Here is a 13,539-nt window from a genome sequence, read left to right as displayed (position 1 = left end):
CCAATGTAATTGACAGACACTAGGTCTGTTTTGTCACTCCAGTTCTTGCCACCCCCTTCCCTCTGCAATGTCCTCATTGTCTCATGTTTGAGCCACATCAGATTTTGCTGCCATCTGACACCACATTTTGTTTTTAGAAAAGAAAATTCTGCCTGAAAATGCAGAGAAGAAGCCTTAGACTAGTATAACACTGAATTTAAAAGATGAAAAGTGTTTATTAAAATATTTAATATTTATTAAAATACTGTCACTAAAATAAAAAATATATATCAAAAATATAATTAATATTGTATTTTGTTGTTATTCTAGATATACATCAACATTAAGACTATTATTTAGACACCACCAAGGAAAGAAGGTCTTTTTTCAACTCTGAAAGAAGGTCTTCCTTTGGTAATGTCTAAACAATAGTCAATGTTGATGTATATCTGAAAAGAGAGTCTGCCAAAGTAGTAACTTGTTTAGGAAGGGTGTCTTTGGATCAGGAAGATACTGGAGAGAGGGGCCTAAGCTATGGCCCAGAATTTCACATGAAATACAGAATTCATAACACAAGTTAGCTTACAGCAGCTAGTCAGAACTAAAAGTCATAAAGTGATCTTACTGGCATGAGCAATGCAAGAGTCCCTTTGTTTTGATGTTTGAATGTTCAGTTCATATGAGGTAGCAACTGAATTCATAAAGCATGAATACAGAAAATGAACAGCTCAAGGAGGGGCAAGAAATTGGCTTGGCTAAGTGGAATGGGCAGCTGTTGAGATCCTGAAGCGTGATACCATCCAGAAAAGATGGCTTTAGCATGTGAGCTTCTGAAATAATCCTTAATCAAATTCTGTAAAACAAATTCTTATTTAAAGGTACCTTAGATGTCTGTAAAGTAATTCTATGATGCCTTTGTGTATTAGTTTTGAACATGTATGTTTCCACAAATTATCAGATTGATCTGAAAGGGATCACTTAGTGATAGCCCAGGCAAGTGATGGCAAAAGGAAGCACCTTCATTATAGTGAAACAGCTGTGTTGTCTGGGATATATACTCTGGGGTTCATTGTTGCACCAAGAAAGAATTCAGGACACAGACACATGGGTGGGTTAAGGAGTGGAAAGTTTAATAGTAGAAAGGAGAGAGGAGAGCAGCTCTTTGTGCACGAGAGAAAGACATCCAAAAAGTGAGGAGGCAGTGGACCACAGAAGATGTTATAGGCAGGCTGGAGAAGGCAGTGTCTGATTTACATAGGGCTCACAAGATTGGTTTGATCAGGTATGATGTTTACATAGTGTGAGTGGAAGGCTTGTCCCTCCACCGTAATATTATTATGCAAATGTACCTTCAGTTGATTGGCTCCTCTTGTCTGCTCCTTACAGTATAAGTGGTTGACAAGGAGAAGGGAAGATGGAGCTGCCATCTTGAACATATCTAGTCCTTAGTTCCTGCCGGCATTCACCCATGCAAACGCTCAGCTTGCTTGCCTGTGTCTGCAGCTTGACTTTACATGCTGCCCTTTGTTAGAAAATGATTTGGGGCTACTTTTCACTAAAAAAAAAAAAAAGCCTTACTGAGGGCTCCCATAGCTTTAACTATCTGCCCAAGTTATTTCTTCCTAACTCCTGTATCATTAGCCAAAGAAACTAAATGTGAGAGTCAGAGGAGCCAGACCACACATCCAGTTTGGGTGAACTGGTGCCGAGACAGATGACTTACACACAGGATGGTTATTTACAATACTTTATAACCGCCTAACAAAAACTTTTTAACGTAACTCAAGCCTGTCAGTGCTTGAGCTAATCACTAGACATGCTGATGGAGGAACTCACAGAATTACATATTCTTTAGGACTATTTGGTAATTCTTTAGAACATAACAGATGACACTAAAGAATAATTGGCTGAATGTTTTGAAGTAGCACTTGCTATGTGAAATTATAATGGCTAAAGTGCCTTTTTCTATTTATCAGGAGATTAAAAGTTGGAAGCAAGCTGTTCTTTATAGAGTACATCAGATGTAACTTTCATAGACATGGGTTTTTTTTCCAAATCATATTTTTATGAACTATAGGCAGACTTTTTGCAGCCCCTTTTAGCACATATTTACTCTTGAAAAGTAATGTTACTTGGAAGTGTAATTGGAATGAGTTTGGTTATATTATGCCTCTTTCTTTAAAAAAAAAAAAAAAAAAAAAAAAGAACATGATTCCCTATAGGGAAATTCAGGTAATTTGCAGCCACAGCAATCTTCACTATACTGAAATGTTAAATACTTGGCTTTTCTCCATACATTTGCCTTTCTGTACTCGGCAACTGCCATTTCCTACTCTTCTAATTCAATGCTGAGCACTTGAATGATGTTTTCTTTTCTCCTTCTACTACTCAACTTCAGGATTAAGTTACAGTTGAGATGGTTCCTTTGAGACATCTCTTTATTTCCCTCTTCTCATCCTGATCAATTCATGAGTAGTTTTCAATTGGTGTGCCCTTTTCATTGCCTGTTGCTAATATGCCATATATATCTCGTTTTAAGGACTACTGATAGAGGCTTACTTACAATGACAGCAAATTCCAGTTGAAATGTGTTCACTTCATTGAGTTTTACAGAGTCCTATATATGAAAGGTCATCAGGTTCATGTAAATCATCTATGCCTGATGGTAGTTGATGTTTTCTTACAGATTATCTGAACCAAGCCTATTAGTAATCCAATCCTCTAACAATATGAAAAATATAAAAACTAAAAGAATATGGATTTAAATTTTCTAAATTATGGATTTAGATATTGCCTTCCCTTAAATTAATCTGTAGACCTATTAATCAGTCTATACTATCATGCCTACAGTTTATAGATATGGAAATTGAGGCACCTAGAGGCCAGAAAACTTCCTTGTAGTCAAGTACTTAGTAAGTAGGTATTAGAACCCAAGTAGTTTAATTTCAGACTGCTCTTAACAGAGAACATGATTCCATACCTTGCCACATGGCTCATAATAATATTTAAAATGAAAGTATTTAAATATATACTCCCACTTGGATTTTTTATATTACTGAAAATTTCACTGGGCTTTGAGCTGCTGTATTTATGTCACTGTTATAAGGCTACAGAGCCTGACCCAGTTGTTCTGGGCCACATTTCTCAGTATAATTGCACAAGTTCCAACCCTGGCCTCACCTTCCACCGCCCCTTTTCTTTTTGAGCTGGAGTCTCACTACTATGTCACCTAGGCTGGAGTGCAATGGCAGGATCTCAGCTCACTGCAACCTCTGCCTCCCAGGTTCAAACAATTCTCTAGCCTCAGCCTTTCAAGCAGCTAGGACTACAGGCACATGCCACCATGCCTGGCTAATTTTTGTAGTTTTTTTTCTTTTAGTAACAACAAGGTTTCACTATGTTGGCCAGGCTGGTCTTGAACTCCTGACCTCAGGGGATCCACCCACCTCAGCTTCCCAAAGTGCTGGGACTGCAGGCATGAGCTACCATGCCTGGCCCCAACCCTTTCTTATCTCTGTGATCATAGGCAGTTTCCTCCAACTTTCCGTGCCTTAGCTTCCTTATCTGTAAAATGAACAAATAATAGCATGTGCTGCAGAAAGTTGGTGTGAGCGTTGATTGTGTTAATGTGCATGAGGTGCACAGAAGAGGGCCAAGGAGTAGTAAATGCTCAATAAACTTTTGCTAGTACATCATTTACATCATGTTATAGCTTTTTTGAAAATAACTGCAATTCTCATAAAATGTATTTAATGTATAGAGTCCAATGAAAAGAGAATTAAAAACAGAACAACAAAAACAAAAACATCCTGAGTTTTGTTTGTTGTTGTTTTTTCCCTAATTTAGAGCGTTGGTGTTGGAACTAAATTATTTTAACATTTTTTTCACTTTGCACAGCTACAATGTAAACAATTATGACTTGCCAATTAAAAATAATATTAATTTTAATAAAGAGCAGCTGCAACGGTTTCTACCATATTTATGTCTTCTACATGCTGCTTAATCTTCAGAGGGAAGGCAGCCATTGAGTAATTTAAATGCTGTTAACTGTGGTTCTTATGTGATGGGAGAGCATAGAGCTTGGTGTTCAGGCTTGGGTCATCTATACTCTCTTCAGGCCAGGTGGAGTCAACACTAAATAAAGTACAAAGCTTGATAGTGGACAAACAACTGGCTTACCCAAGGAAAATGTGAGTTTTGTTATAAAAGCAGAAATAGACCCTGCATGGTAAACATGGCAGTTGTGAAGTTGCCTGACACACATAAGAAAACATCATTTGAAATGAGCCTGCGTATTTCTACCCTTTGCCCACATGGTCCTTCAAACTGACCAGCATGGCTACCTTTCAGGGACAGACACGGCTCTTGAGGACACGGTGCCGATGAATTAGAGTAAAGCTGCCACTCTCCCCATATTCACTTGCAGACGTGTCTCCCACTCTCATCCTTCTGCTTTTCAATCTTTGTCTCCTTTCCTCATTGCAGCATGTTGACTCCTCTTGATTTGACAGTATGTTTGAACTCCTCTGACTTCTCGACCAAGGTCTTCTGCTCACTGCTGTTTGCCATTCCTCCTTGATTTTAATACCCCAGTAGCCTCAAGGGAAGCATTCCTTCCGCCAGCCCTACCCCATATCCTGCTAGGTGAACCTACCCCATTTAATGTAAACACGGGTAACAAACTCCTTTGGTGTACTTTTCTCCCTCTATCAAAACTTCCTAAGGTGCTGGAATGCGCTACTGTTGTACTATCCCTTAACACTTGAAGTCTAGGCCCTAAGTAAAATGGAGACCACTCAATTTGCTGCAGAAATGCTTTGCCAAGAAATGACAATTGCTATTTTTATATACATTAATTTCCCTCTTAACTACAATCCTCATTACAAATACCCTCAATCCTCTAATCAACCTTAGCAAACCTTTGTGATGATGAGTTTTCCTTTTTTTCCCTAATGCCTATCCTACAATTTTTTCAACAGTCACTGCATGTCTGAAATTAGACAAGCCGGGGACACAGCGAGGAAGATAACTGAGGCCATCGTTTTGGTCAGAATATTTCAGAAGAAAATTTAAATATCTGTTTACTTTTAGCTACCCTACTTACATCTGGCATTCAGGAAAAAATCTATAAAATATGTATTGCTCACAAATTATATTAATTTCTGTTATTAATATTCCACAACAAAAAACAAATCTCCAACTCAATGAAATCGATGCTGTGGGCAAGGATACCAATGGAATTATGAGCAAGGACCTTTTAAGTCAGGTCACATGGTGACAGACATTGTAGCCTCATATCCCTGCAATCCTTATGGGAAGCTATTGTGGGCATGCTCTTCTGCAAGCAATATTTATTCAACATTGAATGCCTTAAAATGGCCACTGTAGGGGAAAATGACCTCCCAGAAAGACTCACTCAGTGATACCATTTCTACTCTCAAAGGGCTTATATTCTAAGTGGGGAAAATAAGATATTCAGGTAAAACGGTGTCACACTGGTCAAGACTCTTTTTTCAGTAGTGAGAGTAAAGGGGAGGCCTTCTCAAGCTAAACAAGTTTGCCACTGCAACCTCTGAGCTTCATTCTTCAATGTTCCCTTCCATTATTTTGAGCTCTGCATTTTATAATCTTAACATTTTCCCATAAGCTTTTATCAAACATATGTGGCTTGTGTATGGCTTAGATCTTTAGTCATATTCTTCATCTGTAAATCAGGTAAATATCTAAATTATGTAAATCCTCCAAAGCAACCAAATGGAAGATTATAATCAAATAAGTACCTGCTTCTTATCGCTGAATTGATAAGAAAATTCAAAGGGCTCTGAAGCTAAATCTCAGAGCAGCGCCAACTGCAGAACATTATTGCCTTAGTGGAGAACCCAGACTACTGCTCTCATTCTAAGTGAATGAGATCGGTAATTTTCTTCATTCATTTAACGTAAACACACTTCGTGCCTGTCACAGTCCTATGGATATAGACAGGCAAAACAAAGTTCTTATTCTTTAGGAGTGTACATCTAGAGTAGGAGACAAATAACAAAGAAACAAGGGACATAGCAAACATCAGATTTAGTTGCAGGCTATGAAATAAGAAAATTATGTGTGGGGGTAAAAAGTGATGGGTGGATGGTTTAGATAAAGTGGTCAATTTTTTTTTAAATGTAGCATTTGAGGAGAAATCAGCATAAACAAAAAAAGTGACTCATGAATATCTCTGAGGGAAGAGTCATTCCACCAAAAGAACAAAATATGTGAAAACGTAGCTCAAAATACATGAAAAAATAAGCATAACGATCATTGGATTCATACCATAACTTAGTTCAATTATTTAACAAATAGGCTAAGTCCTGTTGTTTTAAAAAACTATTTTCGTTCTCAAAGAGAGCTTTGGCATTGTTTGAATATTCGCAAGAGTCAAAGGAGAGATGTCTTGTAAGCCTCAGTATCCTCCTTGTTGAACGCTGCTGAGTTAAAGTTGCTTCTGCTAAAATGAAATACTACTTTGAGTATCCCATTTCATCTTCTCCTGTCCGCTAGATCCTATAATGATCCCCCATTTTGCAGATCAGTAGACCAAGGCAGAGAGAAGCTAAGTAACTCTAACAAGGTCACCAGCCATGCACAGAACAGCGAAATCTCTAACAATATACAACTTCTATTTTAGATGGATTGTCATTCTTTTCTCTCTGAAAACTTCCTGAACAATTACCATGATGAATCATATTCTGAATACGAAAGAATAAGCACCATTCCTTTTCCAAATTAGCCTTAATGTACGTGTAAAGACAAAATCAACACATCTCAAAAAACGACGAGTTAGGTAGAATGCAAAGTTGACAAACAAAAGTGTTGGTAGGCATTAATATGAGCTGAATATGGCTTGGGGCTAGAAAATGTTGAATCTAAACTTTTTCTTATTTTCCTACCCCCATTTATATAAGAAGCCATTGCAGAGACTGGGATGGTTAGCCTGGAGAAGAGAAGACTGAGGGGGGATTTGATAACTGTCTACAAACATTTGAAGAACTGTCATGTGGAAAAGAAATTAGATTTGTTCTATATGTCCCCAGGGGTGAAAGTGATAGAAAGATTTCATCACAATATAAGGAAGGACTTTCAAACAAAATAAGATCTCTAAGGCTCTCTAAAGACGAAATGGGCTCCTTGGGAGATGGAGTGCTCTGATCGTACAGATGGGACAGCCTCTTCAATGGCATCTTGTATTGGGAATCAAGAGAAGGGTGGATGATTCACGTGAATTTCAGGGTCTCTTCTATGGCTGAGAATGTATTAATTTATCAGTGATAAATGAAATTTTGCTCAATACTTAACCTCTTATGAAGTTCAGACTTTCTTTAAAGAGTGTTTTAGAGTGTACTCTTAAATGTTTTGGCTATCATATCTACAATTCTGCATGTTACTTCTGGTGTTTAATTGATATTAAATAATCCTCTTGAGGTGCACTTAATTTCTTGCTTGCTTTTTCTAGGTCTCCAGCCATACACCAACTATAGCTTCACGCTTACGGCTTGTACATCTGCTGGGTGCACTTCAAGCGAGCCTTTTCTAGGTCAGACGCTGCAGGCAGCTCCTGAAGGTAAGGAAACAATATCCATATTTGAGGAAAGAAATTTTCACGTAGCATTTTAAAGTGGACTCTGTAAACGCCTTCATAACAAACAAGGAAGAAGCAATAAAGTTGATAGGTACAAAATAAAATAGTATTCTAGGTTCCCATTCTTCAGGCTTGATTCATATATGTGTAGCTTCACAAGGTCAGTTTGCTTTCAATTCTTTAACCTTTTTAGAGCTGCTTTTCTGTGGAAAAAAGAATTATTGAAATTTTTCAGAAACTCAGATGTTAAAAAAATATTTTGGGAGCATCTAATATACAACAAGCACCATGCTCACTGCCGAAGTGGTTTAAAATATTCTCTGCCCTCAAGATTTACGATCAAGTAGAAGTGATAGGAGAAAGATCTGTATGAAGATAGAAAATCTGAAAGTTGATGTTAAGAAAGAACAAATGAATAGAATGCTAAGGTTAGCCTGAAGAGGAAGAGATAATAGCCCATTATTGACATCAAGAAAGGCTTTATGGAGCAGGTGACTTCTGAGATGGACCACAAGAAACAAGGATTTTGACAAATGAACAGTGATGTACAGAGATGTACAACTAGACACAGTTTGAGGGAAAGTAAGATGGAATCATCACCTTAGAAGGCAAATTGAAAGTGTCTATTACATTTAAATTGTTAATTTCCCATGATGCAACCATTCTATTTTCATCATTACCAGAAACTGTGCCACACTTCTCAAGGAGGCATGCATCAGGATGTTTATTGAAGCATTTATTTTGTTTAATACCAAAATGTTGGGAACAATTTTAATGTTTGTGAGTGGGAGAATTGCTAAATAAATTCAGCTATTCTCATATTGTGGAATTCCATGCACCAGTATAAAAGAGTGAGATGAACAGTTCATATAAAGAGGAAGTTATAGAACTATATTAATGTATAAGAATAAACTGAGAAAATGACATTTATTATTAATGATTAATAAATAAATGCATTTAAAAATCCAGGAAGTATATACAACAACTGATAGCAATGGTTACCCATGTATTGAGAACTGGGATGGATGGTGTCATTTACTTTCAAAAGAAAAATATACTCAGTACCATATACTAGTGATCAACTATTTATTTTGTTAATCTTCATTACCTGCCTATTTTTCATATGGGGAAACCAAGGCATAAATGAGTTTCTAAACAGAAATACAATGTTAATTACCACCATAGACTCCTGAACTACTCGTCCATTACTCTTCTAATGAAAGGGATTGTTGTACCTCAGAATATTAAACCTGAACTTCCTACCAGTAAATGGGGAATAAAATGGAAAATTCCACATATGGGGCATATGGCTCCTCACCAGGAATTCACTAATGATGTTTTCTATATAAAGAATGTTTCATGTCAAAAAGCTTAGTGTTCCTTTGAAAGGAAGAAACCAGCAGTGGATTTTTTGGAAAGGTAAACTATCAAATGGATACTTTGATGATAATGGATAATTTCTAAAGGATCCATCAACCAGATTTGGCTGAAACTCAAACCTGATAAAATAACAGAATCTCTTCTTCCATTTTTCTCTACCAAATTCATATATTTAAATTCATTTAAAATATATGCCTATTTTTCCACTTATCCCAATAAAATTCCTTGAAAGGGCTTATATTTTATGACTTAAAAATTGTAGCTTTCAACAGTGCAGGGGAAAGTAATATGAGAAATGCCCTTGATTTCTTTTTTTTTTTAACTTTATGTACCTTTCCTTTAACACAAATAACTATCCAAAGAAATAATAAACAAAATGGACTTTCCTCTACAGAAGAAACACGGATTTAGGGCCATTTTCTGACCAAATAAGTGTCATTTATATATAATCCATATATGAAATAAATATAGCTTAACTTGGGAACACCATAGCAATCACATTAAGTTCTATTGTTTTACTGTAAAGTGAAAACAAGTATACCACTTTAAATTATTTGCCCAGATATAACTAATTATAAAATGCCATTTTTGAAGTAAATCAGATATAATTTGTAGATCTCATATTTGAGTATTTTAAGTGGACATGGAGAGAATTAAAAGAAGTGTTTGGCCAGGCACCAGTGGCTTACGCCTGTAATCTCAGCACTTTGGGAGGCTGAGGTGGGTGGATCACCTGAGGTTGGGAGTTCCAGACCAGCCTGGCCAACATGGAGAAACACTATCTCTACTAAAAATACAAAAAATAGCTGGGCGTGGTGGTCCATGCCTTTAATCCCAGCTACTCGGGAGGCTGAGGCAGGAGAATTGCTTGAACCCGGGAGGTGGAGGTTGCGGTGAGCCAAGATCATGCCACTGCACTCCAGCCTGGGTGACAGAGTAAAACTCCATCTCAAAAAAAAAAAAAAAGTGTTTATGCATAGCCAACTCAACCTGAGCTCTTTTCACTTGCCTCTCATTTTCAATCTAAGAAAAAGGCAATGCACATTACAACCTCATTGATAAGTTGGACACAGTTCTGTACAGTTTTATCCTCATAGAAAACTATGTACCTGTACCTTTAGTCAAATATCGGGAAGATTTTGAATTGAATTATTACCCTTTTTTTTCTACAATTACTGCCATCCACGTGAGTCCTAATTCATTTTAGAGATAAATCATGCAAAATTGCAGGCATGCTTTCCTCTAGCATTAATAATGTGGAAAAGATAAAGGAAAAGAAAATCCAGTCTTTTTCAGTTTCACTCCAGATTCCTCTTCCTCTGCCCTTCTTTTAACGTTTACCTGCCCTGGGTTTTTTCTGTACTGTTTTCACTGTAACTCCTAGGCTCTTCTGAAATTCTCAAGTACTGGCTTTATCCCCTAATGAAGGCTGAGAGCTACCAAATACTAAAGCTCTCACCAAACCTACTTATGGATTTAAATCCTGTGTATTTACTGGTCTACTACATGTTTATATTTAGGTGGTTTTCAAAAACTTTAACTCAGTACTTCACCACTTAATTTCTCCCTCTCCACTCTACTCCTCAACTTTCTTTTCTTCCTCTCTCAAATACAACCACCCACCTATCACATAAGCCCAAAGTCTTGACATCCTTGATGCTTCCCTTTCCATATGTAATATATAATTCTTCATAAAATCTTGCTAGTTTTAAATCTTAAGAATTTTTAAAAACTTGTTCTTTTTTACCATCCCTTTTACCACTGCCTTAGTTCAGATCCTTAAGTTAATAAGAAGAGATCTTCTCTGGACCTCCTAACTAGTTTCTCTTCCTCTAGTCATTTTTCCTCTTTCTCACATCCCACATCCTGATTCTTTTTCCTCTTTTGACAAAACAAGAATATGTCATATTAGTCACCTCTGTAAAGTCCTACTTCCTTCCAGGAAGACACACATCCATGTCTCCTTAGCAAAGCAATATGGACCCCTCAATTTTTAACTTCCACCAATTTTTCAAGGTTTTAAGTCTTCCCCACATGCCTCACAGTGCACCAGCCTATACCAAAGTATGTGCAGTCCCACCATGCTTGACCATATTTCTAGAACTTTCTGTGGGTTCCCCTCAGCCTGAACTCCCTTCCCTTACATCCTCACTCAGTTAACACCTACCTTTTCAAAACTTGGTTCACATATCTCCCCTTCTGGAAATCTTACACTACAACCACCTACTTCCTACCCAGCTCCATGTCTCCCCATAGTCTGTGTCAGGTTACCCCTTTCTATGTTCTAACAGCTACTGGGCCTCCTTCTCTTAAAGCATGTATCATACTGGAGTACAACTTTTTATTGACTCATCTTTATTCACCATGATACATGAACTCCATGATGATGGGTAAGAGTAAGTCTTCATTCTCATATCCATAGTTCCTAATACAGAAAATGACACAAAGTCAGGTAGAATGATGGATAAATTAACAAATAGTAAATAGCCCAGAATTAAGTGCATCCCTAACATCAGCTAATGCACAATTGGTTCCTATCACCAGATTTCAGGAGAAAAACAATCCACAGTAAATGTTGGAAATTTTGAATTGGAATGAAGATTTGTAGGGACATGAGAAGTGGGTAATATTGCATGCAACTCAAGATAAATTTAAAACAAATACAGTAGACATGTTCTACTGGTCCTCATTGTGTAAAGAGACCCACCAAGGTTTAATTCTACCTTTCTCCTTTTAGCCTCTTAGCTAGTTTACCCCACCCCATCCTCCTAGATTACTTCTCTCTCTGTCATTCATTTCTTTCCCTTGAACTGCCTCAATTTGCTCCCTTATTATATAGAATAGGTTTTTCTGGTTTCACCTGACTTAGGCTGAGGTCGCATGGAGAAGGGAATAAACTCTCCACCTTGGACTAATTAATATATCTCACCAAAGCTGAGTCTTACTTTAGCAACAATTTCTTGCAGTTGCCAAGATAATGATGTCTTCCTATCACCGTGCAAGTAAAAATGCAGCACTTACTAGTTATGTATACATTTGAACTCCATCTTACCAATCAAATTAATGGACACAGAGTTATTATCAACTTGAACAGAGCTTTTGCCAGCCTGTATAAATATGAAACTCAACTTTTATTTAAAACTTGAAAGAAACCCAAAATTGTGTTTCATTTTATTGTATTAGCTCCTCCACACTCACAGGTTTTGTTGACCGGTTCAAATCAGAAACCAAGCAATAGCCTTTCTAGTACCTTGGTGAGCTTTAATACATCGTTCGAAGTGAAAAAGATATAACTGCAGGAAGCAGATTATGAACTAAGACTTTATCTTTGGAATCAACAAATTAATATCACATTTTAATCAGAATTCTAATTGATTGGTTGAGTCATTTTGCAGCTCTTGGCAGAGAAACCCACACATAAATGTATACTATGATTTGTGGATTTTTCCAAATATCTAAAACAGAGCAAGCTCTCAGAACAAAATGACTACTTTCTTCTCAGAAATATATTGCTCTTTAGAAAATTGAGATGTTTGAGACATTTTTGAAACCTATCTTGTTTCTTTCAGAATGCTGCTAAATAAATTGCATTTTGTTCTTCTGAAAATTTTTCTCCTGAAAGTGCCAAAATCTTATCCTGTACAGACTAACTTATACAGTAGATACAATCAAGCAAAAGCTATTGATTACAGGAAACCTAATTTCAAAATGAGTTGTTTTTTTTTTTTTTTTATCTCCAGAAGACATTTACAGTGTCTAAGTAGATGACAACATAAAGTGGTAGGATTGAACGTTCTTATTGCCGGGTTCTCCATCAACAGATGGGTACATCTATAAGATTTCTTGAATGTTTGACCTCAAATTAGAGTTATTTGTGTATACATTTTATCTTTTAGACAGAAACATAAACTCTTTGAAAGAGTGAGCCACATGTTAATCATCTTTGCATCCCCTAGAACTGCCTGGAGTGCTTAGCATAGTATTTTGCAGGGGATATATTTACAGTAAATCTATTCATTAAACATGTATTAGGCATTGTGTTATTTATAGAGATACACTGACAAATAAGACAGAGAAGATCCCTTTTACTGTGGAACTAACTTTGCATCAAAGCAGGAGAAAGGAGTGGACTGCGCCGTCATATAACATAAAAATAATATGTCAAAGAAAGAATTTGATTATGATGTTTTGAGTGTTAAGGAGGAAATAGAAAGGGCCATGCCAGCTAGCTTGGGACCCCTTTAGATGAGGTTCAAATTACAGTTAAGAAAGAGTGGTAAAATAAGGTGATATTTACACGAGTAACTGAACTATGAGAACAAAATGCAAAAATGTCATGGTGTAAGGGAACAAAAGTGTTCCAAGCCAAAGGAATGGAAGTTCAAAAGCCCAGATGTAGAAAATAACCTGAAGCGTTCTGGGGATAGAAAGGAATCTGGTATGGCCGCAGCTCTATGAATGGTGGAAAGAATGCTGCCAGGTAGGCCAGAGCCAATAAAATGTGGGACCATATGGGTCATAATAAGAAATTGGGATTATATTATATGAATAAATTCAAAAGGGTT

General features: G+C 36.9%; 1 protein-coding gene across 2 annotated transcripts in view; it reads left to right on the top strand.

The window, feature by feature from the left end:
- USH2A (usherin) overlaps positions 1-13,539 on the top strand; it is a 763,828-nt gene that overhangs the window by 624,954 nt on the left and 125,335 nt on the right. For both annotated transcript variants that reach the window (XM_032289234.1, XM_032289233.1), the window contains exon 55: positions 7,469-7,576. In XM_032289234.1, coding sequence (XP_032145125.1) covers positions 7,469-7,576 — 108 coding nt within the window. The remainder of the gene's footprint in view (positions 1-7,468; positions 7,577-13,539) is intronic.

This window comes from Sapajus apella, unplaced genomic scaffold, assembly GCF_009761245.1.
Source record: "Sapajus apella isolate SASKATOON/1434 unplaced genomic scaffold, GSC_monkey_1.0 scaffold22, whole genome shotgun sequence".
Classification (NCBI taxonomy): domain Eukaryota; kingdom Metazoa; phylum Chordata; class Mammalia; order Primates; family Cebidae; genus Sapajus; species Sapajus apella.
Note: the sequence above shows the minus strand (reverse complement) of the source record. Positions and strands in the feature narration are given on the sequence as shown.